This window comes from Equus quagga, chromosome 10, assembly GCF_021613505.1.
Source record: "Equus quagga isolate Etosha38 chromosome 10, UCLA_HA_Equagga_1.0, whole genome shotgun sequence".
In the NCBI taxonomy this organism is placed as follows: domain Eukaryota; kingdom Metazoa; phylum Chordata; class Mammalia; order Perissodactyla; family Equidae; genus Equus; species Equus quagga.
The window spans coordinates 79,394,779-79,422,337 of NC_060276.1; the positions used below are offsets into that span (position 1 = coordinate 79,394,779).

General features: G+C 45.7%; 1 protein-coding gene across 10 annotated transcripts in view; it reads right to left on the minus strand.

Annotated features, from left to right (window-relative positions):
• Nucleotides 1-4,853: 4,853 nt before the first annotated feature.
• Nucleotides 4,854-27,559, minus strand: part of HUWE1 (HECT, UBA and WWE domain containing E3 ubiquitin protein ligase 1) — a 145,983-nt gene continuing 123,277 nt past the window's right edge. For 8 of the 10 annotated variants that reach the window (XM_046673123.1, XM_046673122.1, XM_046673126.1 and 5 more), the window contains 28 exons: nt 26,927-27,105; nt 26,554-26,643; nt 26,238-26,392; nt 25,020-25,065; nt 23,245-23,532; nt 21,810-22,065; nt 21,481-21,611; nt 20,736-20,950; nt 20,371-20,659; nt 20,131-20,233; nt 18,747-19,293; nt 17,438-18,041; nt 16,580-16,701; nt 16,311-16,467; nt 14,585-14,717; nt 14,106-14,308; nt 13,386-13,513; nt 11,996-12,092; nt 10,939-11,094; nt 10,252-10,497; nt 9,913-10,030; nt 9,294-9,434; nt 8,031-8,318; nt 7,817-7,922; nt 7,048-7,165; nt 6,552-6,733; nt 6,076-6,266; nt 4,854-5,489 (listed from right to left, as the gene is read on the minus strand). In XM_046673123.1, the coding sequence (XP_046529079.1) occupies nt 5,387-5,489; nt 6,076-6,266; nt 6,552-6,733; nt 7,048-7,165; nt 7,817-7,922; nt 8,031-8,318; nt 9,294-9,434; nt 9,913-10,030; nt 10,252-10,497; nt 10,939-11,094; nt 11,996-12,092; nt 13,386-13,513; nt 14,106-14,308; nt 14,585-14,717; nt 16,311-16,467; nt 16,580-16,701; nt 17,438-18,041; nt 18,747-19,293; nt 20,131-20,233; nt 20,371-20,659; nt 20,736-20,950; nt 21,481-21,611; nt 21,810-22,065; nt 23,245-23,532; nt 25,020-25,065; nt 26,238-26,392; nt 26,554-26,643; nt 26,927-27,105 (5,392 nt within the window). In that variant the 3' untranslated portion in view covers nt 4,854-5,386. The remainder of the gene's footprint in view (nt 5,490-6,075; nt 6,267-6,551; nt 6,734-7,047; nt 7,166-7,816; nt 7,923-8,030; nt 8,319-9,293; nt 9,435-9,912; nt 10,031-10,251; nt 10,498-10,938; nt 11,095-11,995; nt 12,093-13,385; nt 13,514-14,105; nt 14,309-14,584; nt 14,718-16,310; nt 16,468-16,579; nt 16,702-17,437; nt 18,042-18,746; nt 19,294-20,130; nt 20,234-20,370; nt 20,660-20,735; nt 20,951-21,480; nt 21,612-21,809; nt 22,066-23,244; nt 23,533-25,019; nt 25,066-26,237; nt 26,393-26,553; nt 26,644-26,926; nt 27,106-27,559) is intronic. The other 2 variants (XM_046673125.1, XM_046673127.1) reach the window with 2 other exon arrangements.

Here is a 27,559-nt window from a genome sequence, read left to right on the forward strand (position 1 = left end):
GGTCACAGAGTGGCCTTGTCTGATGTTGATGTTCTGTGAAATTGTTTATGTTCAACAACACTAAGGCCTAACCTGTGAATGCCAGGCCAGCTCCCGGAAGTTAGGGGCTGCTTTTCTCTTTCTCAGTAGATATTACAAAATTACACATCAGAAAGGTTTCTCAGCAGTGTATAACAGTGCCTGTTTCTTCATATTCTCTCCCACCCATGTTAACACACACACACACACACACACAAGGATATATTTCAATTTGGTAAGTGGTTTTCATCGAGCTTTCAATGGATCTTTGATTATTACAGAGGTAATTATTATCACAGAGGTAAGCATTTTATATGCTTATTGCTCATTTATATTTCTTCTTTTGTGAATTCCCTTTTCATGTCCTTGCAGTTTTTCTGTTGGAGATTTGTCTCAGTGATTTGTAAGTTTAAAGATATATATATATATACAGGATTAATTTAATACTATCCAGATGTATTGCTTGTTAGAGATGTATTTTTTCCTGGATTGTCATCATAGCTTTTTAATTCTGTTTGTGGTGTTACCAACATTTTAGTCAAGTACGTCAGTCTTTTCCATTATTATGTCTTTCGTAGTTTTTTGCCTTAGATTTTCCATATCCTGGATCAGTTATTATCTGCCCCCATTTTCATTTCATGCTTAAAATAAATCAGTTCACGTTTTTCATGCTTGAATCTTACATTTGGAATTTATTTATTTTATTTTATTATTTTATTTTTTTTTAAGATTTTATTTTTTCCTTTTTTCTCCCCAAAGCCCCCCGGTACATAGTTGTGTATTCTTCGTTGTGGGTTCTTCTAGTTGTGGCATATGGGACGCTGCCTCAGCGTGGTCTGATGAGCAGTGCCATGTCCGCGCCCAGGAGCCCAGGATTCGAACTAACGAAACACTGGGCCGCCTGCAGCGGAGCGCGCGAACTTAACCACTCGGCCACGGGGCCAGCCCCTGGAATTTATTTTTTTAAAGATTTTTATTTTTCCTTTTTCTCCCCAAAGCCCCCCAGTACACAGTTGTGTATTTTTAGTTGTGGGTCCTTGTAGTTGTGGCATGTGGGACGCCGCCTCAGCACGGCTTGATGAGCGGTGCCATGTCCGCACTCAGGATTTGAACCGGCGAAACCCTGGGCCACCGAAGCGGAGCACACGAACTTAACTGCTGCGCCACCGGGCCGGCCCCTGGAATTTATTTAGAGTGAAGTGCAGAGCAAACTTTGTTTTTTTCCCCTCCCAATACTTAGGCAAGTTTCCCAACCTTAACACTGACAAAGCTATTCCTTCCCCAACTGGCTCTTGGCACTTCATTTTCTCTTTACAGTAGACCACAGCATGCCGAATATTCATGGCTGAGGTAATTTTCTGTCAGGTCTGCTCATTTCACCTCCCACCTTGCTTAGCATGTCAGTTTGTTCCCCAAAGTCTCAAGGTCAGCTATATTTGCATTTTTATGCAAATGAACACAGTAAGTCTCTTCATTTGCCTTTTTTTATGCTTCTCACAAGTTTTGCAGTTTCCTTCTTCACATGGGTCTCAAACCCTTTTTTAAGGTTATTCTTAGGTATTTTATTGTTACTGTTGTGAAGGGAATCTATTTCCTGTTGTTTTCTAGCTGGTTATGCCTTGTTTTTGAGAAAATGTTTAATCTTGCTACCTCTACTTGTCTCTTTGTGTACCCATTGCCCCTTGTACTTTCCTAACACCTGCCTCCTTCCCTTCAGTAAGTTTCTGGAAAGCAGAGTACTTCTCAGTGTTGTCAGTACATGGTAAGTGCTCAATAAAATTTTTTGTTTGTGATGGGTAATAATTGTTTCCCCAGCCAGTATATGTTTCCCCATCCTAAGCATAGAGCCATACACTTCAGTTTATCTGGTTTGTTTGCACCTGTAGCCCAGCATAATTAATAGTACCCTTTTTATTATTATTTTTTTTAAGATTGGCACCTGAGCTAACAACTGTTGCCAATCCTTTTCCTGCTTTTTCTCCCCAAATCCCCCCGGTACATAGTTGTGTATTTTTGTTGTGGGTCCCTCTAGTTGTGGCATGTGGGACACCACCTCAGCATGGCCTGATGAGCAGTGCCACGTCCCTGCCCAGGATCTGAACCGGTGAAACCCTGGGCCACCGAAGCTGAGTGCATGAACTTAACCACTTGGCCACGGGGCCGGCCCCCCCTTTTTATTCTTAAATTTGTCCAACTTTGGATAATAAATTATATGGTCATCCTAATTATAGGAGAAGGGGACTATTTTAATAAGGAGATAACCAGTGATAATCATACCAGACATATCGGTGGAGGGAATTATTTAGGTGGCAAAGAGACATGTTTAATCACATAATGCAAACAGCTATTAATCAGCTTTCATGCAGAATTAGGCCTGTTATTGACTCCCATGCTACCCACCTCAAATGCATCGTGAAATTTAACAAATTATCTCAAAAAATTTATATTTCAGGTGTGCAAGTTCTAAACTATTATAGTATATAGAATAAGGAACACCCATGTACCCAGCACCATCCAGCTGAAGAAATAAAACATCACCAATGTAGTTGAAGTCCTTTGTCTAATTACCTTTTCCCAACTGCATCTCCTTCTGTCCTCCATAGCATATCCTGAGCATTGTGCAATACTTTGTCACACTTATGCATGAGTTTTCATACTCTTCATACACACGTATGTGGTTTTTCACGCTCTTCGTACATATGAGTAGTATCATTTTGTAACTTAAACACGTCTCACACTTTTTGCTTATCATTGAGATTGTGCATGTTGACAAATGCAATGGATACATTTTTACTACTGTTTAGGATTCCATTGTATAAATTTATTAGTTTATATTTGCTGGACAATAAGGTTATATATTTTGCTCACTACAACCAGGCCTATTTCTGGACTGTTTTAAGTTCTAATAACTTTTTATTCTCTTGGTTTAGCAAAATATACCTTATTTCCTGCTTTATTGAAATGGTTAGAACTGGGAGAACTGTTAATGGTGGTAATTGGCCACCTTATGCTTTCAGTGTGATCTTGTTTCTTGGTCTGAGGCTACCTTAGCAAGGGAGTGTCTTTACCTTTAAAAGTTATCAGGATTAGTTATTGAATGTTAGCAAATGCCTTGCATCTATTTTTCTCATTTGACATTGAGGTGGTGAATGATATCACGCCATAGCATATTCCAAAGGCAAGTCACACTTGGTCGTTAGGTTTTTGTAGCATATCCCAAAGGCAAATCACACTTGGTCGTTAGGTTTTTGTAGCACGTCAGTGAATTAGATTTACTTTCATTTCCTTCAGGACTATTCCACCTACACTCCCAGCTTCCACACCCAACTGTCAACTCCTGTACCCCTTTCAAAATTAAATGACCTGTCAGAGCTTTATTCTCCGTTGATTTTTCAAAGAACCAGTTCTTAAGCTTACTGATCAATATTTTACCATATTTCTTATTCATTCCTTTCATTTTTTTTTAAAAGATTTTATTTTTTCCTTTTTCTCCCCAAAGCCCCCCGGTACATAGTTGTATATTTCTCGTTGTGGGTTCTTCTAGTTGTGGTATGTGGGACGCTGCCTCAGCGTGGTTTGATGAGCAGTGCCATGTCCGCGCCCAGGATTCAAACCAACAAAACACTGGGACGCCTGCAGCGGGGCGCGCGAACTTAACCACTTGGCCACGGGGCCAGCCCCATTTATTCCTTTCATTTTAAAGCCCTGCTGGACTCCCAGCCTCATCTCAGGCCACCATTCTTTGCTGAAGCCATGCCATATCAACTGGACTCCTGCTGCCTTGATCTAGATTACCCTCCCCTCCTTAACATTAACTCCCATACAGCTTTACTATTCAACTCACAAATGCCACTGACAACGGAAGGCCTTCCCTCATCTTTCACGTTAGGTATTTCTGCTCTGGGCATCCAGAGTCCCCCTTTCTACATCTGTCACAGAACTGACCAGTCTCCTTCCCTTGACTAGAAGCTCAACAGCATGGACAAGGTTGATTCATCTGTCTCCTTAGTGATCAGCAGGGCCAGGCCCAGACAAGTGTGAATACTGAAAAAAAGGAGAAAATGTCTAGCAGCCATTTGCATCAGGACAAAGAGATCAGGTTAAGGACATGCCACAGCTTTCCTAGATCCACACTTTGGGACACAGTCAAGGGGAAAAAGTAGAGTCTCAGAGAAGAAGAAAAAAACACACGAAGCAAGCACCACTTGGGGTTACTTTTCTAACCAAACTTTTTTTTCTTTGAAGGCTGGAGCCATCAATGTCCTTAGATCAGCTTTAAGTGCTGGATGCAGTGAAAACCACATGAGACTATTGGTGGTTCTGTGAATAGACTGGCAGGCAGACAAAACAAAAACAAACAAAAAAGATGGGAAGACTGTTCTTCCGGAGACAAAGTCAATTCCTTATCAAAATTTGTTAAAAAAAACTAAAACATTAATAAATAAAAATCAAAATTTTAAACCGAGCCTCAGACTTGCTTGAGATCATTATAAAGGCTCACCAAATAGGACTGTCGGTTGGGTTGAGTGAGTTCTTGAACGTTTCTTACAACCTGCTGGTTTGTTCTCCTTGAGCAAGGTGATGCTTTGTCCTTGGCTACAATCTCTATCACCACCCCAAGTGCAGATTCCACTCTAAGAAACAGACTCCCCCCCAATTCTTGGTGGCTGCTAATCTCTCCTGACTATGGGGAAACCAACTTTGAAGGAGGATGCACCAGTGGTGGTGGCAGAGATGGTTTTCTGTAGAGTCCATTTGGATCTTTCCTCTAGATGTCTAGCATGTACTCGAGAGTTATTTTTCTTTAAGTTTGAAAAAAACTCCGTGGTGAAAAGTGAGTTATGAAGAGTGCTCTTTATTTGAAACCTCCACAACACAGACGCCAATCTTGTCTCGCATTGAATCATTAGCTGTGCACATCAACACATTCCAAGCACAAATTAAGAAATGCAAACAGAACAAAAAAATATATATATATATAATTTTTTTCCCCTATCCAAAGGTTTCAAGTCTCAATGCAGCAAATCCTTCTGAACACAGAATCTGAGGAGCACACTGTTCAAACAGTTGGGACAAACAGGTCCCTGCAAAGGCTACTGCCTTTTAAACACATGGGGTGGGGATCATGGACGGCATGGAACGGGGAGGGGAGGTGAGGAAAAGGGCAAGAGGGAGAGAGAATGAGCAGGACAAGGGGAATGGGTATGCGCTGGGGAAGATGGGGCAGCTGGGACACACACATGGTGAGTTGGTGGATTTCATTTATTGTTTTTTGACATTTTCTTTCTAGTTCTTTTTTGTTTTCCATTTCCCCCCTTCCCAGGTCCAACAATGATAGAAAAACCCCGCAGTGATGGGTGGGGCCTTATTAGGCCAGCCCAAAGCCTTCAGAGCACTCCTGGATGGCCAATAGTAGCATGTGGCGGAGCTTCTCAAAGCTCTCATAGGCAGGCAGGTCCAGCTGATTAAAACTACGGAAAGAAGAAAGATCAGTTCTTGACAAAAGATGATAACCAAATCCCTGTGTTCCCATGGTGCCCACTTGACTTCTCCTCCCTGAGGGAACCTAATCCGTGCTTGTGGACTCCCAATCTTGTCCTAGCTCGGTTTGCTCTCCTCATTTGTCCCCATTACTGGCCACCAGACATCTACAACATAAATCTAACCCTGTCACTCCTCAAACACCAAGGCCTTGCCTACGGGCTAAGGTGCAAGCTCCAAGGAGGCATTCAGGGTCACTGGTGACCTGACGTCTGCTGAGTTCTTTAGCCTTCTGCTCCTTGAAAGTCCTTGCTCCAGCCACAACAAGCCCTGGAATACACCATGCTCTCATGTGGTGGTGTTCACCTAAAATGTCTCCCCGACCCCACTGTGAGTCTGGGCCAGCTTCTTATCTCAAACATCATCTTCTCCACAAAACCACCAAACTGTGAGGTACCCCAGGTCCAGGGTAGCTGGGGTCAGATCTAGGTCCCTGACCTTGGGCAGGGGCCTAGAAGTGGCAAATATGCAAACTCAATCCAGATGCTGAAAAGGAAAACAAACCCTTCCTCTTACCATGTGTGAGCTGAAGGCAGGCGATCTGTGGACCTGTCATCTCGATGGATCTGAAACTTCTGAATGCCATTCATGCCTTCAAGGGCAGCAAAACCTTGCAGGGGCACCTTGGAAGTACCCGTAACAAACTGAAGGAACTTGGCACGGTCAGCTTGGTCGAAAGAACGCAACGCTCTCCAGAACCACTGGATCTGCAGGAAGAGACAGAAGAAGCCAGCATCAGATAGAAAGCTCCTGGAAGGATGGAGGATGGGATTTGGAATCTTAGGCAAATCCCTTCTTTGAGATGAGCTTCAGTTCTTTCATCCATAAGATGAGCAAGAACATCACCTGAAAACAGGCTCCAGAAGAATGAAGAGTTAGGTATAGGTAAGCTGTCATCCACAACCCCTTTCCCCTAAGAGTACTGGTTTATTTGGTGTCATACAAACTAGCACTGCTTAGGGATATGGGGAGGGATGCCAGCAGCAGCTCACCTGAATAGAGTTGGACTGGTACTTGTGGTATTCAGTGTTAGATTTCAAATCATCAATGTCGATTGTGGGCAGTCCTGATATAAGCAGCTCTAACTCTTGCTCAGTGAAGATGGAAATGAGGCGCTTTGGAATGATCTCATAGAAACCTTCTAAGAAAGCTGCCAGCTGTTTGCGGATGGCTCCTGGGAAGAGAACCAAGAAGCCATGTGGCATCTGAACTTGTACAACTGTTAGAGGTCAGAGATGCCCAATCTGGCTCCTGCTGCTACTAGGATGCTGATTGGTCTGCCTGCTTCACCTACCACTCTGTTTCTAGGCCCCTGTATGAGGGTGGATAAAGGGAGGTTATTATTGGTCAGGTTTTTGGACTCTCTTTGTGCAAGGCATTTGTGGCTGACATAGGGGAAGAGAAGAAACAACAACTGTTAAATGTGTGAGGTCTGTCTGATCTCTTCTCATATTAAGCAACAAGGGGTCTAAAGGACATTTCCCCTACCTGTCATTCTCATCTGGCACACCAAGTGTACATACTCCTTCTTATTCTCTTCTGTTACCAAGATGTTTGCCCCATTGGGTTTGAGGTCACGAACTTCACAGACTCCAAACTCTTGGACCTAGAACACCCAAAACACCAATCATGCGTATCAGGCTTGGTCTAGGATGGGACTTACATAGATACCTGGGAACATACTCTAAATTCTTTGCTGTGTCCTGGGCAGAGAGATAAAGCAGGTCATAAAAAAAAAAGTGACTTTTTTCATAAGCTCATAACTTCCTAATAGAGAAAGGCCAAGGGTTTGGCCCTAAAACACATACAGACTTACAAAAAGTAAAGAAATTATCAACAATAAAAGGGAAAAGGGCATGGCTAACAGACATAATGTAACACAACATAATCTTTATGGAAAACAATTTGGGGGAAGAATAACCTTAAATTTTTGTTTTCCATTTATCTCTATTTGTACAATTTTTCTACAATGAACTAACTTTGGGAATGAAAAATAATATACTGGAACATTTTTTAAATAAATGTTTTCCTAGGGAAAACTGCCTGGATTGTTTACAAATTTTGGTTTTTCTGTTTGTGATGTCTCATACAAATACATACTGCTCTCTGCTGGATGGGAGATGAGGCATGGGACTTTAAGTAGTAGAGATGCTTCCTTAGAACCAGGAGAGGTTCTCCAATGCCAGTTCAAGGGTGTTACCAGAATGGGTTTCCTAGACTAGCTGGGATGTGCTACAGTCAGGATTTCCTGACTTACCTCAGTGCTGAAGGTGAGGTCATAGCCTAGTGTGGAGACATCATTTTCCAGCAGATAAACCAGGCCCTGGTAAAAGTGGTAATCTTCGCTCTCCATATCTGTATATCTAGAAAAACACAATTAGACAGGGTCATGGATTGGGGTGGAGGAGAGGCAGCACAGGGGTGGGACACAAGAAAAGGATCTGACTCCCAGGACCGTGTCACATCCTCACCTCACAGACTTGCCCAAGATGTGTTTGTAGAAGGACCGAGTAAAGTAGCACTCCAGGAGGCGGTTGTCATATACAGCTTTGGCCACAATGCGTCCTACAAACTTGAAGTAGCTGAGGTGGTTGGGGTTGCAGTGGGAAGATGGATTGATGGTGTAGGTGACCCGATCGCCGGGTGAGGTACGGAACAAGGCATACATAGGGTTAAACATCTCCCGAGAGATGATCATATACCACTCCCGCAGGAGGCCTCCAGCATCCTGCCCTTCTTCTCCTTCAAACACTATATACCTAGATAAGAGAGCAGAAACAGAGATGTGCAGAAGGCCTAGGACAAATCCTTTCCTTTATGCAGTATGACCCGACTGAGTGAGTGAGTGAGTGAAGCAGTGGCTACAGAGTTCAGGGCCAGAGGACAGAGGTGAATGCAGAGGAGGGGTGGGGATCTCAGACAAAAAAGGGCATCACTGATAGAAGAGATGTCCTGAAGTATCAGTAAAGTCTCACTGATATTCCAGAAAACATCAACAGGAAAAGTATAGAGGCCTTAAATGAGGCCTCACTTAGGGAAAGCAAGGAGAAGGAGTCAAGTGGTGTCAGAGAGAGCTGAGCCCAGAGTCCAATGTCTATAAGGATTTGGTGGTGGAGGAGCAGGGCCCAGTCTGATTCAGAAGCCTCTGACTTCCTGTGTGGTTACATGGATGATGAGCCCATGCCACGAGGGGAGGAGAGGAATCAAGTTTCTGTGTTCAGGAGCATCAAACTACTCCAATAGGTCTATCGTCTCATCAGCTCCCACAATATTTGGTACTGCAAATGACTCATCTGCTCCAGGTGGTTTCAGAATCACCAGCGAGTGATTATCAATTTGGTGGGGGGCCGCTCATGCAAGTGTGGTCTCCCCCAACCCAGGTACCATTTGCTTAGCAAGCTTCCCATTCCTATCGTAACAATGGAGAAAGCTCTCTCTGCGAAGCCATCAGGGGTATCTTTGTAAATGCCCAAGACTCCTCTGTCTGGGAATTGTTGGGTAGCTCAGCTCAAAGGCCAGCCAGCAGAAGACCAGTCTCACGAGACTGTTGCCCAAAAAGATGGGCAACAGCTCAAGGAGATTATCTAAGCCAGATTCCTATTGGAAATTCCTAACGGGGAGGGCAGCACCTCCCTGAATTTCCTTGCACCTCTGGGGCCTGAGTAAGCCTTCACTACCATGTAGAAAGGGTCCCCACTCTCTCATCCTGTCTCTTCTCTGCTCTGGGCTCTTACAATCGATTCTTCATTTCTTCAGGGGATTTCCGGTGCAGTTCACGATAGGAATCTTCAAACACATGGTCACGGCGGACGTGCACAGCCATGTCTTCTTTCCGGAGCCCCTCGTCCAAACGCTCCAGCTCTTGGCGAAAATATCTTGGGAGGCAGGAAAGGAAGGAAAGTAAGATTGGGTGAGCCCACAGAGATTGTGGCACAGATTTTCTGCAATAAGCAGGTAGGCATACAGAAAGGAAGAGAAGGGTAGGGATGACAGGAGTTTTGTGGAGGACGCCCTGTGCCCTGCTCCAAGTTACTATGGCTACCTGCATGTCCTGTACTACCCCAAAGGATGGAATGGGACTTTAGACATCATGTGGTTAAACAGAAGGCTCAAATTTCTCTGATGAAGAAAGAAGGCTGGGGTGGAGAAGGCCAGGGAGTATTTAGGTACAATGACTGTCAGTGGCACAGATGAATCTCTTCCCTTCTGCCCAGCACCATCCCAAGGGCTGCCACCAAGGGAACATTCTTTCCTTGGAAACAGTGCCCCAGGAGGAACTTTGATTCCTTTCTGGGAGGGGAGATACCATTTAGAGAGAGTTCCTAACCCACCCCCAACATCCAAGGCACATACTTGCGCTTGACATCAAAGTCGAGGACACGAATGTAGTCTACCAGGACAGCAAAAGGCCCATCAGCAAGGTGGGTGGTGGACTGCCGTAGGATCTGATTTAACACAGTGCGGTGAGTCTCTGAGGGGAGAAAGGACAGCAGGAATCAGCACATCGTGCGTCCCCGAGGACTGATGACAGCCAACCAGCCAGCAACCCTCTTTTCCTCATTTCAGGAAAAAAGAGTGACACACACACACACACTCTCTCCCTCCACAAATCAGCCAAGAATAAAATGCACAAAATGACCCTGTAAAAAAAATGAAACCTTCTATATTTGGAGATGTAAGAGTTCCCTGTACCTGCAAAGCGAAGGAACTTCTGCGTGTCAGGGGGCAGGCTTGAGGAGATGTGCATAGATGAAGGCTCTCGGGAGAAGAATGGATCAAGGGAGGAAGGAGTGGCTGGGGTTAAGGGGGCAGGGGAGAGTGGAGGAGGCTCGTCCTTGATGTGCGCCAGCTGGCTCTCACGAGTGTCTCGGACAGGAGGCTTGCTCTCCCGCTCTGTGGCATGGACCAGAAAAAATGCCTCGACGGCAGGCTGTAGCACTGGGGGTAGGAATAAAGAAGTGACATTTTACTTTACAAATTTCTACATACGAACCTCTTCACTGTCATGATCAAATTATAAAAGTATACAGAAGAAGAAATAATAAAAACTTGCAGGAGAGATACAATGGTAGCATAGAAAAAATGAAGCCACAGAGGAAGTCACAGCTTCCTTGAAGCCAAAAAAAAAAAAAAAATCGGATAGTTAACCAGTTATAAAGATTCTCCTGGTCTAAAAAAAAAGAAAGATATGAGCTACTAAAAGAGAAGGCAAATCTTTTTTCCTGACACTGAAGTCAGAGGAAGAAACCTCTCCTTTGAATTCTTATTACAGAGACACTGATATAGAGGGGTGACCTGGAAGGAAGAAAATTAAGCTGGTAGAAAGGGTCCCAGAGAAGATCAGTGGGTTGGGACCTGGGCCCTCAGACCACAACTCACCTAGCACCGCATGCTGGTCATGGGATTCCTCCAGTTCCTTTAGACACTCTCCTAGCATGTCCCACAGCTCATCCAAGCTCAGCTGCTCACTGAGCAGGGGTAACTCAGGAGGCCTCTCCTCCTTCTCCTTCTCCCCCTGTAGGGCTCCATCTGAGCCTGCAAGGCACATAGAGAAGAGAGTCACAAAGCCTTTGAGGTTTTTCCTTCCTTTATATTTTGCCCAGATCAAATGTGCAAGCCATCAGACAGATCAAGTAGACTGGCCCACTAGTCACTGAGTAATACTGAGTGACACCTGAAAGCAAACTCCAGTCCTACACTGGATGGCATTTAAATTTAAATTAATAAAATTAATACAACACAAAACATGGTTCCTCAGTTACACTAGCCACATTTCAAGCGCCCAACAGCCACATGTGGCTAGTGGTTACCGCAGGGAAGTTCTACCAGATAGTGCTGGTGTACTCATTGCCTCATTAACTCCCAGAGAACCTGTGGATTATTAAATGCTTTAATATATTTCAAAAATGGACGTCCTATGACAACACTATCCCATAGGAATTGGTTAAAATGGTGCCAAAAAGTATTCTATGTGCAATTAACTTTGAGAAATGTTGCTAAGAACAGCAACCTGTGTGTGTGTGAGGTATTGCTGTAAGTGCTGTATACATGTGTTAACTTGTTCAATCCTAACTATGATCATCTCTCTTTTAAAGGAGAAAACTAAAGCAAAGAGAGATTTGCCTCACGCCCCACAGCTAGTAAATGGAGGAGCCAAGACTCAAACACATGCTGTCTCTACATGTAATATCATATCACAGTTTCTTTATTACAGGGATTGCAATGTGTGCTATAAATCTACAACGAGGGTGAGGTGGTGATGGTTAGTGATCTTAGTTGGTTGCTAAATGCCTATTAAGATTTATAGAAACCAGTGTCCACTAGAACAAATCAGAAAACACTGAGTTGATGTATGTTGAGAGTAGGGTATCCAGCAGACATTCCATGAAGACTGGCTCTCCCTTTTGCTGGGCTGGAAACAGGAAGTAGTACTGACCAATGGACTGAGTATCCTGAGCACTGGGAGATGGCTGGTCCACATCCATGGGTGACTCTTCCCTTCGGACAGATGCCTCCGACTGGCTTGACTCCGACTGGATAAAAGGGAGACAGAGTCACATAAAGGGTGCAACTCAAGGATAGGCGAGAGGCTGGCTCTACCACTTCTCATACATCATAAGCTTAGAAAGAAGCTTCCAATATTTGATCAGGAAGCTCTGTAGCTCTCCAGGAAAAAAGAATGGCCTTCCCACCTCCTTTGCTGTCATCAACCCTGAGCTAGCGAGCTTTTCCAAAGAGGTCCCTGGATGCCTGTATTGCCTCCACTCTACTCCAGACCTATGTTCAGTCAGACATGAGCCTCCTGGATAACTTCAAGAATTCTTCTGGGTATAGTTTACATATATATTACATACATAGATACATACATATAAACTCAGATGGGCAGAAAGTAGGTTTGCTCTTTGTTTCTGTTTGCTCACAAAAGGGGAAATAATAGGTGAATCAGTGCTTCCTTTGATGAGTGGGATTATTCAAAAAGCCAACATCTATCCTATCAGGTGTAGGAAAGAGACTGACCAGAAAAAATACTCCAGAATAATAGCTATTTTCCCTTTCTACCCTGCTGGAGTCACGGCCCTCAAATTCTAGGCTGTTCCCAGCATGCTCGATGAAATCATACTGTATGTCTAACAGTAATTATATACAAAGAAAAACCAGGCCTCAGGATACCTTTATTTCCTGAATCTCGGGAAGGTAACTTGCATGTTGCAAGGACAGGAAAACAATGAGAGACTGCCACAGCATACATACGTGATGCCAGGCTTTTCCTGCAGGCAATCTGTGCTGGGATCCCAACAATGAGCTGGCTACCTAGGAACCTGAAAGTTTGCTCCTAAAAGTGCCTGAGTGCCTAGGTGCCAAGCGAGTATGGAGAATAGAGGCAGAGGCCAGGATGGAGGGACTAGCCATCGCCAGAAGAGGCTGCATGGGATGTGTACCAAGTTTGGGGGACTTTCACGGGCAGGATTCCTGAGATGTCTCTAATGTACCTGCATTGTTCCATGAGCCTGAAAAATCTTCATCCCACATCCCCTCAGAACCCAGACACTTAAGCATTATGCAGTTTGCAAAAGCGCCACTGTTGACTGGATAGCTGGGAGTGGGGTATGATGGCCAAGCTTTAAATCAAATCGAACCAAATGAACAAACCAATGAACAAACAGTAAAGAAAACACCAACAGAAAGTAACCCTGTTGTCCAGAAGCATTCATATAGCAAACTTAATGCAAAAGCATACAAAGTAAGGGCAGTGAAACCCCACTGATGATGTGGTGGGGAAAAGGCGGGGAGACAAATGAATGAGGGGCCACAGGCATCATGCTAACCGTTGCTGCTTGTTGCTGTCTCCGCGCCCTTTGACCCTCACGTACCATTTGTATAATGGCATCAGCCTCAGCCTCCAGCTGCCGAACAGCTGCCTGGATGCTGCTAGCTGAGCCTAAACCGGAGGAACCTGGGAGAAAGAAAAAAGGCAAGATATAAAATGTAGAAAGAGGGAATGCCCAATATTCTCTCTCCTGTCTTCTGGGCTGCCACAGGGCATCTTGCTGAGATCTTTGAGCTTTAGCTCAGGCAGCTTCAGAGTGCTCATCATCAGGCACTAAGAGCTACCGTTACAGATAAGGGCAGGGGACAAGGTGCTAGGCAGATGGATGGTGGCAGCTGAGAGTTCTGCGGGATAGGAGGAAAGAGGTAGGATTTGGCAGGCCACGGCTGAGGCAACATGGCTTCAATGTTTTAGTCAGGAGTGATCAAGGAAGTAGAAAGGAAGCACACTCAGTGAATTGAATCTCGTTCAGCAAAAGATCCACCCCCAATTTCCTTGCCAGATTCCCATTCCCCCTTAATTCTCACTTGCTCTAATGAATTTCCTATGCAGACAGCTCGAGATACAGAATACAGCCATCAAAACTTTAAGAAAAGATCATCACTTCCTCTTGGAAAGGTCGAACAGGAAGGAGACATGACATTAAGTCCTACCCTCCAGGGACTCTGGGTTCTCCACCACCAACCCTGCCCCTCAACTGGACACTCCAGTTCCATACCTAGCCTGCCTGTCTGCTTGGCTTTCTTGTTAGCTCGGCGTGTGTCGTCCCGGAGCTGGATGATGACCTGCAGTACCCTCAAGAAGAACTTCTGGGTAGATGTCTTGGATGTCAACATGGACATAGAAGGCAGTTGAAGCTCCCGGCCACCCAGAGGTCGCTTCTGAGATGCCACAATTACCACATTCTCAGCCATGTCAAACCTGGATAGTGTAGAGGTGGCTTGCGTATATTGACAGCATCAGAGCATAAACACCCAGAGCAAGCAGGGCCTTCTGGTGTCAACCAGAGGGGTCAGGGGTTGCAGAAGGAAATCTCACAAGTTGGAACAAACAGGGTTGAGTGTGTACAGGACAGATAAGAAAATCTGACCAAAGGGGGGGGGGGGGGGGAACACAACAACCAAGAAACCATTAAGAGCCACCTTTCAGAATGTCCCAGATTCCAGACCCACAGCCAAATGGGCAGCTACTACCTACCTGCTTTGCATTTTGCCTTTCAGCTTGGTGGTCTGTGGCTGCTCCTCAGGCAGGCCATCAGGAGAGAGGGTCTCACATTGGGCTCGCCGCTGCTGTTCCAAGTTGTATTCTCGTAGCTCAGCCAGAAGGGTACCTGGGCAGGCAGAGAAGCAAGCAAGTGTTCAGAGACTTTTCTGGCGAAGCGGCTGAAAGCCAAATCTTTCCAAGAAACCTGCCTAGGCCATCCTCTTTGCTCAGCTGCAGAGAACCTGGAGTGAGCAGGAATTTTGCTCTGTTCATATGTGTGCTCATGCATCAGCCACCCAGGGACTGCCAATTTACTCAGCCTCAAGAATCTGTGGACACAACTAGAAGGACCTGCAACTAAGATACACAACTATGTACTGGGGGATTTGGGGAGGTAAAGCAGGAAAAAAAAAAAAAAGAGATTGGCAACAGTTGTTAGCTCAGGTGCCAATCTTTAAAAATGAAAAAAAAAAGAATCTGTGGAATCTACATAAATTGCAACTCAATGCAGAGGAGAAAAACTATGTTTTGGAGCCTTGAACTTCTGAGGTTTTTGTGGTGATCTCAGGCAAACTCTGCTTACCCATCTTAATAATAAGACTAATACTGCTGAACCTCACAAGGCTGCTTTGACAATTAGGAGATAACTGTGCAGTAGAGTGCCTAGGCTGCCTGGCCTATGGGTGTTGAATAAGTGCTAGCAGTCAAGAAAGGTCAGACACCTCTTCTGGAAGAACCTTACAATTTTCATGCAGCAAAGAATACCCTGGGTCATACAGTCCAATTGACTCTCACATTATCTCAGGTGAAAAGGAGATAACCAAGCAGGTAGCCGAGATCTGGGGAGACTCATGATTGGGATGGGGGTGGGAAGAGAGCAAAGATACTCTCTATGCTCAAAGAAAATTTGGCTCTACTCCTGGATTCAATCATTTTATCACCCTAGGTTTTAGTTTTCTTCTTGATAAAACAGGAAGGAAGAAGACTGAAACTAGATAATTTGCAAGTGTTGTTAGAATTTTTGTACCCTCAAAATTGCACAGGGGCTGCCCGGTGGCGCAGTGGTTAAGTGCGCACATTCCGCTTCAGTGGCCCGGGGTTCACTGGTTCGGATCCTGGGTGCGGACATGGCACCGCTTGGCACGCCATGCTGTGGTAGGCATCCCATGTATAAAGGAGAGGAGGATGGGCACGGATGTTAGCTCAGGGCCAGTCTTCCTCAGCGAAAAAGAGGAGGATTGGCGGCAGATGTTAGCTCAGGGCTAATCTTCCTCCAAAAAAAAAAAACCCAAAAAACAAAAACTGCACAAAGGCAGAGGATATTATTCTGATTCTCAATTCCTGAGCCTGAATGTAGTGTAGGTGCATCTCTGAAGTGGCGAAGATGCCTCAGTAGGCTCATCATAGGGCTCTTATGAATGCCCCGAATGGAGACGAGGGCACCGCTGATCCTACACATGCTCATTTTCTTTCACTAAGCACTGATTACCTGCTGTATGCCAGGTATTGGGGATGGAGAGAGATGCCCTGCCTTGCTCTCGAAGAACAACTGAGCAGAGGAAGACAGACTCAGTATTATCAGTGCTCTGACAGAAGAGAGCTGTGTTATAGAAGCCTATTAGAGTTTGATTTAACCTGGGAGTTCAGGGAAGGCTTCCAGAAAAAGTTGACACCTAAGCGGAAGGTTCCAAAAAGACAGATGCTTTACTCTTATTATTACCTATCTGTTTACAAAGGGTATAACCCAGATGGCGGGCTCCATTCAGTAGCAGCTTGAGAACAGTGTCCCGGGTCCCAGAGTCCCCCCGAGAGAGCTGCAGTAACACATTAGCTGCATCCTCTAGGCCTTCTTCAGAACAAGAGTGGGATGTCAACACCTGGGAAAAGAAAGGGAGGAGGAGTAAGCCTCAACTTGAGAACTAAAATATTATCAGCCCCCATCTACCTTGTCTCCCCCAACCTTGGGAGCTCAGAAGAGCTTGGACTCACCTCCACAGAGAGTTGTAGCTGGTTTTCAGTGAGGCCAGACGATACCATCTTAAAGTCTGCACTGCTGCTGCCCCCATCACCCACCTTCGCTGGAGATTTGCTGGCTTTAGTAGTAGTACAAGCTTTGAGAAAAGAGACGGAACACCATAAGCCTCTGAAACTCACATGCCAGAGACGTAAGTGACAGAACCAAGGAGTCGCTGAACTGTCCAGGGCTTCAAAATGGGAAGGTAGTGAAAATGAAGATCCACCCACCAAAGCCAAATCCAAATGACTTGGGATGCCAAAAACTTTTATGACTGTACCTTCTAAAGTGACAAAGAATCCCAGACATTTCTCTCAACTGTTCCCCTACTATCACAGAGCCCCTCTGAAAGCCCCTTCTTCAAAAGCTACTTCAAATAATTCTTACTAGTCTACTGCAGGGCTCATTTGCTTCACTTTCTGTGATGGCATGGCTACTCTATTCTACCGATTCACAGTGTATCCTTCCTGCTCTTGAACTCTTTCCTCTGAGAACTGGCTCTCTCAACCAAGCTGGAAATTCTTTGAAGACAGAGACTTTCTCTCTCTCCTCCTTTTGGTGCTTAGACTAGGGGAAGTCACATTCAGTGAATGTCTGCTGGTCTTCACAGGAGTGTGTGTGTGTGAGAGAGAGACGGAGAGGTGGAGGGGGAGAGGGAGCAAGGGGAACATGGAAAGATAACTGGGACTGACAAGGGTGAGAATGAACACATTTGGCTCTCACAAACACAAACCAAGCTGATCGCTATCATTTAGGGAGGAATACCTGGATGAGGGAACGGGGATGAGGTGGGTGTATACAACCCACAGCTCCCAGCCTATATCCACACTTACTTGAAACAGTAGTGGTAGCAGTCGTGGGGGTAGTCACTGTCGTCGAAGCAGCTACGGCAATGGTGGATATAGCCGTGGCAGCAACCAAGGCTGGAGCAGAAGTGACAGGGGTGGTTGCAGTAGCGGGAGTGGGCGTGCTGGAGGCAGCAGTGGTAGTGGTAGTAGATGTGGTTGAGGTGGTAACAGTGGTGGAGGAAGCACTGCTGCCAGAATTAGTCTGTGCTTCCGATACTTTGTTTTCTGGGAGAGCGATTGAGATGAGAGAAAGGAGTCTGAGGAGTTTCTCAGTTAAGAGAGAGCTCCGGCGGATTACTGGGTGTGACAACATGTTCATGAGCTGTCCCAGTGGAGAGGCCTCAAGGCTGTATGGGGAGGTTTCCCCCTCACCACTAGCACTCACTGGTACTGACTTCACAGAGTTCTTGCCTTTCCGGCTGACATTCATGTTGTCCAGTTTTACCAATAAGTCCCAGAAGTCTGTGCAAATGCCACTACTGTTGGATTGTGAAGAGCATGGGCTGCAGGTCTGCTTACTGCCCCTCTCCCTATCACTCTCACAGTTTGTTTCTTTGGTCCGCTGCTGTGTGAAGTGGCTGGGAAACACCTGTGGGGAAAAGAAGGACAGGCTTGGTCTAGGGGGTCTACGTAGAAAATACAGCTTCCTGACACAGAAAGACAACTGGTTCCTAGACTCTCCACTCCTTTAGACAACTTTGCTAACATGGGAGATGTCACATGTGAGTTTTATCCAACTGATGGTGAAACAGCCGAGAGCAAAAAGCAGGGGCTTTGTAGGGAGACAGACAATTGGCAAACTTTCCTGAGTATCAGTCTCTGTAGTTATAAAATGGGGAGGCCAACTACCCTGCCTTGCAAAATTGTTGAGATTAAAATAGATACTGTATTTTGCATACTGCCTGTCACAAGGCAGTCCTTCAACAAATAGCAGCAATGCTTATTAAAAAGAAGCCTGAATTAAGTTCTAGGTCCAGACAGCTCTATCACTTACAGCCACATGACAAAGCCAGTAAAAATTTCTGTATCCCAGCTTCTTCATCTGTAATATGGGAATCATATAGACCACTGAGGGTTGTTTTGATGACTGAATGAGATAATGCTTAAAAATTGTAAAGAGTGAAGATAAAAAACCCACCGAGTTATTTACCAGACAATTTCCCAGAAATAATACAGACCTCAGCACTAACAGCTAAGAAAGACCTGCTACCTCCTTCAGAGTTCAGATTTCACCTAGGCTGTGGCTGCCACCCCTCTTCCGTCCCCAGGAGCTGGGTTCCTTCAAGCTCCTCACCTTGGCCAATTGAATGAGTGTGTCTAGAACATGTCTGCAGACAACTGGAGCAGCCTGGGGGTGAATGTGGACAGTGGAGCCGCTGCTTGCATGTTTCTCGGTATGTTTGCGCCCCCCTGAACGCTGGATCTGGAATATATTAGTCCTGCAGCCTAGGGCTGCATCCATGGATACTGAGAGCCAGGAAAGCTGGTTGGAGCTCTTAGACTCCATCTTGTGCAGCAGGTCCAGAGGCCGGTTCTCATGGCTGCTTGACCCACAACTCTTGCTTGACTTTTTGCCCTTTTCTTCACTTGAGGAGAGTTTGGGTGTTTCAATGCACAGCTCACTCTCACTGCTGCGCTGCAAGATGGACAGCAGGCTGCGGATGACCCAGTGGCGGGTCTGGGCATGGTAGCAGAGATTTCTCAGTACTCGGTGTAGACGGCTAGTATTGAGTTTTGGTTCATCCACAAAAAGTAGGACCAGGAGACAAGATAGGGCTTCGTGGTCCAGGAGGAGCCGTCCTCGGAGGCGGAGGAGAGTGTCCACGTTACTGCCAGAAGGCCTGGAAGAGAAGCATGACTTCTGGGTAACACTTCAGCTAGAGCTCTGGGATCACGCATAGGCCTAGGGGAAGGGGATGAACTGGACACTTCCAAGTAGGCTTCAGAAAGGAGGGTGCCCAGTCCAAGGGCTCTTAATAGTAAGAAGAGCTGCCCTCTTGAGTGCCTACTATGTACCAGGCACTCTACAATGTCTACAACAGCTTCCTCACAACGATGCTGTAAAGACTAGAGAATTGCCCATTTCTGAGACGACAAACAAGAGGCTCAAACAGGTTAAGTGACTTGCCCTACATCACACAATGACTGAGAAGAGAGTAGAGATTCCAGTCCAGATCTGTATCACCAATTAGTAAAATCGGACTGCACCTAAAGTCTTAGGAGATGATGCTTATTTTTGCCTTCTATAGACAACCAAGGGGTTGAGTGCTGTATAGGGACTGATCACTCCCTTCACATTTTGGCATGTTGGGTCCACTCTGCTTCAGCCTGTTTAATAATGAACTCCTCTCTACTTCTGCAGCCTAGACACTACAATCTCAAGGCAAGTGGCTCCATTGTTTTCCTATTTGCATGGGAGGCAGGTGGTTTTCCTTGTGGTAGCTTTCCATAGCTAGTGCCTGCTGCTAGCCTGCCTTACTTTGTGATTATGGTCTACAGTAGCTATACTAACCCCAAAGTGTGGCTTTCTGAAGGGAGCTTCCAAAGATCTGGCTCCTCAACTCATTCAAGGAAACATCCTAGAGAGGTCATCCAGCCTCTCCACCTATAAATTAAGGGAGGCGGACTAGTAGTAGACATGAGGTGGGATGGCAAGGTGAAAACACAGACAAAGGTACCTGTTATGGCTGCTGCTACCCCCCATCTGGAAGGTGCCACCTCTCTGCACAGCAAGGCGAGTATACTGGACCCCACGGTTGCCACTTAGGCGACTGGTGAAAGCTGGAAGGAAAGAAAAACAGAAACTGAAATGGGGAAGGGGTGGTGAGCTGGGTTCAGGCAATACAAAAGGGAACAACAGAGCTTCATGTGGTCAAAGCTAGATATTCCAGAGCCCTCCCACTTGCCTCCCTCTGTACCCGGGCTACGGAGGATGGCAGACAGTGCAGAGGTGCTGCTGTGCCCAAAGAGCCGCTCGTGCATGAGCTGCCGCTGCCGGGCTTCCTGCTCTCGCCTCAGGGCTTGTGCCTCAGCTGCAATGTCAGGTGGCATCACGGCCAACACACTGTCCTCCATGTCTTCCAGGACACTACGACGCAGGTCTGAGGGCAGAGTCTGGATGAAGGTCACAGGGTCCATGGGGGTATCTGAGCTGGCATTCTGTGCCAGTTCCCGTCGCTGTTGCTCAGCTCTCTGCTGTGCCAGCACCTACAGAGCAGACGAAGTCAATGGGGGCACACTCACAGCCAGGCAGCCTGGCCCCACCAGCTCCCCGCTCACATACTTCCTCCTGGATGGCTGGAGGCAGGGCAGCCAGGAACTCAGGGCTCACTTCGGTCACACCAGGATTCCCCACCACTGCAGGAGCTGAGCTATTTGTTGAGGGGGCAGTCCGGGTTGGTGGACGGATGCCCAGCTGGTTCTGGAGGACTTCTCGGCGGATATCATCAGGTAGAGCAGCCAGAAAAGAGGGGTCCACACCTTCAGGGAGACTGATACCTGAGGGAAAATGCAAGATGTGAAGGGACTCACACCTCTACCGACGCCTAAGATACCCCTGGAGGAAAGAAACTACACAGCCTTGCTTGAGGGAAACCAGCTTGGTTTGTCCTCACTGCATGCAAAGGACACAGGACACACAAAGGAGGTCCAGCCACCTTCCCTAGGCTCAGAACAGCTCTTGTTATGTGCCAGGTTCTATGAATACACTGTCAATTAACCTTCATCAAGACCCCATAATGTAATTATCACCACTCCCCCTCAGTATCAATGAGGATCAGAAAGTTAATGACCCCAGGTCCTACAGGTAGGTGGCAGTAGATGGGGGATTTGAGCTAAGATCAGTTTGACTCCAAAGCCTGGGCTCATTCCATTATGCAGTGTCAGTATCTCCTAACTGCTGGTCTTCCTCTCACATATAATGCTGTCCTCCATTTGGATGGAACTGTTTGACTGGTGGGCATTTTCATGCCAAGGGCTACTAGAAACCTAAACAGCCCCAGGATGGCCTGAGCACACATGGAGCTCACCTGCAAGGGGATCTTCTTCTTCACTGCTTGTTGAAGGCAGTGGCTCTTCTAGGATTCCCCGGGAATCTGCTCCAGAAATGGCTACAGCGGAATCTCTGGTGGAAGAACTCTCAGAGGATGCAGGAGGAGAGCTGAAGGAAATAATTTTCAGATTGTTCTCTGCATTGTGTTTCCCCATTTATAAAATACTCCTCTATAATACCCCTTTCTCATAGAAGCTAGGTTGACTTCCCCAGTGTACCAAGCATGTGCATTATTTAACAAGTATAAACGTGGCCTGAAATACCTGCCAGTATCTCCTGTCCTCCTCTTGCTCGTACAGTGCTTACCTGTCCTCGGGGGGCTGGGCAGGTTCCCCTGACTCATCACCCCCGCCTTGCAATTCTGTCACAACCGGTGGGGCATCCCCAGGAGTGGAGCTGCCTGCTGTGGGTTGCTCAGAACTGCCAGCTGCTGAGGTATCACCTACAGCCTCCTCCAGGGTACAGGAAGCTAGGCTGCTGGTGTCCATGGGAGAGCCTTCCAGTTGACTGCTGACAGCTGTCAGTGCATCAGAATCTTCAGCTCTCTCTGGGGAAAGAGAGGCTAGGAGGAAGTCACATGGAAAGGTTAGATCTCTGCCTGGAAGAGGGGGCCGAATTAAGAAGCAGCCAGATCAGATTTCTCACTTTTCCACCTTCACTCTACGCTGGCCTGATGTTCCCCCTTAATCCTATCTGCTTTAAAAGGCTCAGCTCAAACCCTTTCTATCATCTGTTGAATATTTACAGTGTTCCAGGCATGCCTATGAAACATCTTCCCTAGGCACCCTGGATAAGGGATCTTGTCACTTTCAGATTCCCTGCAAACACCATTTGTACATGCATGTTGGTTCTATTTATCTAAACAAACAAGGTCCCTTGAAGGAGAAAACTCCTACACCTTAAGGTTTCTCCAGAGCACATCACAAGTAGCATGGTATAGAGCAGGGATGGCAAACAGGTTTCAATTTACCCTGATGGAACACTGCTGAGAATTTTGAGGCCCCATTTCAAACCAGTGGGAAATAGTGCCATGAGATAAATGGTGTCTGCCAGGATGGGAGAGCTTATGTGTGGGGTCATGTGCTTGCCATCCCTGGAACTGTTAAAGGAGAGCAAGCTTTAGAGTCACACAGATCTAGATTTTAATCTCAGTTCAACCACTTACTTAGTGATCTGAGGCTAATTATTTCACTTCTGAGTTTCAGTTTACTCACGGATATAACACCATCTACTTTGTATGTTTTTCTTTTGAGGAAGATTAGCCTTGAGCTAAGATCCGTGCCTATCTTCCTCTATTTTTTTTATACATGGGACGCCTGCCACAGCATGGCCCGACAAACAGTGTGTAGGTCCGCATCTGGAACCCAAACCCACAAACCCCGGGCCACTGGAGCAGAATGTGCGAACTTCAACTGCTGTGCCACCAGGCTGACCCAACTTTGGAGGGTTGTTTTTAAAGAAATTAAGTAATAACCCTGGCATGATAGCCCAGAAACAGAGTGCTTATCCCAATGAACTGTTGGCATCATTACTAGTATCATTAGATATTCAGATGTATAATCACTTGAGGATATGGAGAAGAAACCTCCACTTTAGCTAAGAAAGCTAATGAGCAAGCTGAGATCCTACTATGTGAGGACTTAAACTTCTAGTATTTCTCTAAAGTAAGAGAGTAAAGAGAAACTACGAAGATGTCCATTCTTTCCTCCTATCTCCCCCAAAACCTTGAAATTCTACTCACTTATAGTGGGAGCTGGGGATAACTCCATCTGAGTTGTTTCTGCTTCTCCGCTTGGCCTTGTGGGACCCAATTCCTCTGGTTCTACAGGCATCAGTAGCTGGGTAGAGCTTCCCCTTTCTCCAGCTGGGGACTGCAGCTCTTGAGGAATCTCTCCCAACGCTGGTGGGGGTGGGAGTGTTGGTGGTTGTTGTGAGGGCTGCAGAGTAACAAGGGTCTCCTTGGGCTCAGATGTAGCTGCATCAGTTGAAGATGGGGTTGTTGGGTAGCTGTCAGGCATAGGCGTTCCATCTTTCTCGGAAAGAATGACAATGGGTTGTTAAAGGGCAATCAGCCAAGGACTCAAACAGCACATGTGGCTTGACAAGTATCCCACCCAGCCAGTGATGCAGGACTCCCCCCGACCACCAGTTGCTCCTAGAAATAGCTTGTCGCTGGTCTGGTATACCCAGGATGAGGGCTAAGGCCCAGTGCTATCTTAGTTCCAAGAATGGGAGATCTAACTCCTTGTAGATCCTAAGAATTAAATCCTTTCTGTGCCCCAGGTGGAAGAGGAAGAGTTCAAATCACTTCATAATGATGTATGCCTCACCCTAAATATCACCTGTCCCCTTCCACCTCCCTTTTTTTCTTCTAGTCTTGATTATCCAAACAACATCCAAAACTCTGTCTGACGGAAGCAACAGTGCCAAGACTAAATATGAATATGCCACACACCAGGGAAAGTAGTAAGTTGTATAGTTATCTTCTAATTGGGGCCTAAAATCCCTACCCCACAACAATACAACTTACTACCTCACCCTGGCATGAGCAGAATCCTCCAGCAAGGGCAGCAGGCAAAAGGCCATTTTACCTGATGACAGATCCTTTCAAAGACCTTTTGCTAGATTAAGGGCACCAGGACATCTACCCTCTTCCACTGCTATAAAAAATATCATGTAGACTTTGGTACAATCATTTCCCAACTCAAGTGCCAAAGGAGACAGAGGGTATAGGGAAGCAGAAGAAAGTTCTGAGGAAATAGGGGTGGGGGAGACAAATAATACCACATGGACCAGTTATTAGAATCACAAAATGGCTACCGACATTAAGTAGAATAGAAAGAGAAATAGAAAGCATATAGTAGTAATACCATTTAGCACACAGAGCTACCTTCCCAAAAGCAGATTGCTCAAGACAACATTCCTAGACTTTTAGATTCCACAGACCCCAAAAATTTATATATAAAAAAGAAAAAATAAAAGGAGACTAACAAAAGGTTACCAACTTTTAGTTTAACCAAGTAATAAAAAAATCCCATCGATATCATTTAATAAAAATATTCTGATACCAAAGAACTAGGAAGGATACAATCGCTATAAAAACAGTCCTTCAAATTGGATAAATTCAGCTTTCTGAAAAACTCATTAAACTTTCCTTATTTTGTTCATTTCCACTAAGGACTGGCACTTGGGAACCACTGTCATCAGGTATTCTCATTAAGTACCACACCATGGTGGTCACCAAAGGGGACAGGACACATGGTCAGAATGCAGCACAGGATAATTAGAACAAGAACCTGAACAGAGCATGTCGGAGGGGAAGTGTACCACCGTGGGAAAGACAGTAGACTGTATAGTTATCTCCAAGATGGGGTATGACCCTAAAACTATACAATCTACTACCTCATCCCACAGAGCACCAGTGTTCATCTTCAGCCCACTTGGGCCAGCTACTTGGAAGGGTCGGGAGAAAGAGCTAGCCAATTAGCAAGATGGGGAAAAGGGAGGGAGAGTTACCTGAGAGGTTTTGTTCAGTGGAGTCATTTGTCTTAGATGCAGTACACTGCAAAGAGAAGGGAGAGACCAATCTGGAACGTGCAAGCACTAAGATAGAGGTCAACTGTAATAGTCACCATCCCCCTCATATGCCATCTAGGAGTTCAATGACCTAGATGGAAGATGAGCAATTTAGTGTGCAATTATAATCTCCAGTTTCTCTAACACACACTCATGTTCAAGAATAGCTTGGGGACAAGAGGAAAACTGCCAGGGGACTGAGTGAACAATGAGAGGAAAGCATAATAAAGACCACTTTAGAGCTGAGCTGGGCACAGGACATGACCTAAACACAACTATTGAGACCAGCAACATTTCTGAAAAGTTTCATCTCTATATATTTCCTTTTCTTGGGCTCATTCCAGTTTTTTCACTCACATGCCAGGCTTGCTTATTTTCTCTCTCTTTTCACGTGTTTGAAACTATGTTACTGTTTGTTAGGTAAAAGTTCTATACAAAGGTATTTGTTAGATCAAGCTTATTATCGTAACTGAACATTTCAATATCCTCTAACTGCTGAGTGGGGTATAATAAAGTCTTTCACTCAAGTCTTTTAATGTCTTCATATTTCTATCAGCTTTTACTTATTAATATATCTTAAATCAATACTGTTCAAGGTCCCAGAAGTTTCAAAAAAAGGTAGGTAGCTTCCTCCAAAATCACGCTTGAGATTTTAAAAATTGAGCCCTAGAAAATGACATGGTGATGGGGTTCAGGGTAGAAATATTTTCTCTGATCTGAAGCCTAATCCTAACTTATTCAAATGATGGAACGGGGTCATCTTGGTAAGGTTCACCCACACTTGGTAAGGCAATCCACTGAGAGAAATGGAATTGAACCCCCAAGAACATTGGGCTCAGTCAAAATCATTCTTCCTGTCTAGTTGCAGTCGCTAAAGGTAGAGACTACACAGTGTGACTGGTGAGTCAGGAGTTACTCTGGTTCTGGCTCCAGTTTTTCCCAGCGAGACACCGGAGAAATAATCTTCCCTCTGTATTTGAATTCTTTCCCCATAAAACCATGTGAGTGTATGGTAAACTTGGAATGGATCATTTCTCAGGTTCAATGTGAACCTCCTAGGATTTTTCGATGACTCCTGGTGCCACATATACACTAAAAATGTATGAAAGTTAAGGCAGACATAGCCAAAAATGAATCCTCCCAGCCCTTGGGAATTACCTGTGCACTCTGATCCCTGTTTTCCTTATCTTCTTTGCCTTTGTCAGTTATCTTTGTTTCTTCCTCAGCCAGTTGTTTCCTGCGTTTCTCTCGCCTTTCTTCCAGCTCCTCATCCCTCAGGAATTCCAGGTGATTGACAATGGGCACTTTAACAACTGGATCAAAGAAGCCAAGATCAGAGGCTACTCAGGGGAGGTGAGGGAAGAAGCCAAGAGGCAGAGCTTGTGGTCACAGAGAACTAGGAAAACAACTTTCCATGCACTTGTCCCAGCCCTGGAAGGCTCACTACTGTCTTGATAACCAATCTGCCACACACCTGAAACACAGTCATGCATGCTCTCAGCATCAAGAACTTTGCATTCCTCTGTCCAGCGGGTCAGGGCTGTGGGGATGCTGGACAGGGTCCCTGTAGGGGAACAAAGAAGAGTAAGACTCTTGGCCTCGTCATGTCAACTGATCCAAAAATTGCACTATTTTCCTAACAGGACCCAATGTCTATCACAAGGTTTGGCACATCACAAGGTATCCAGAGATGATAAAGTTTTTGTTGCTCTTGGCTAAGTCATTGGGTGTTCTGGCTTCTATAAAATGGGGTTTCTCCAGGCTGGGGAGATGCTGTTCTGCTTGCCCTCAGCAGGGAAGACTAGAATCTGACAAACTGTACCCTCCCTTTCACCACACAAACTTGCCTGCTTGGCTGGTAGCTGTGCTCTGGTCATGGAAAAAGTCATCCAGCAGTTCATCATCAGACCGTGCGATGATGTGAACGTCATCGTTGCCCACCAGGAGGCGGGCCCGACCCCGGCTTTGTAGGGGAAGACTGCTGCTCAGCTGAAGGATGTCAGCAGCAGCAGAGGGACCAAGCAACCTGTAGGGTGATGGTGGGATGCCATGGTCACTGTACATCCATAGGGGCCCCACAACCTGTTATTGTGAAATCTTTTCTGTATCCTCTAAGAAATGCCTAACACTATTATGGACTTGATCATACTATATATAAGTCTAAGTTACTTTTCTAACTTACTCTGTAAGTTTGCAAACTTTATTTGGGCTGAGGATGCATATTATTCCATAGTTCCTAGCAGAGTGAGTGTCACTGATAATGCTAGGCACTGTTTTAGGGTATAATGCCTCTCTTGTACACTCACTACAGTTTGCACATTGACCATTATGACACCTGCATGTCTCTCTCTCACTTCTAAAATTGTTTCTCCCACTAAACTCTAAGCCTGAGGACAGGGACCTAAAGCTTTAAGTGTTTGGCATGAGATGCTTAATGACCGCTAAATGTATGCATAAGACATTTAAGCAAAAGGACATGT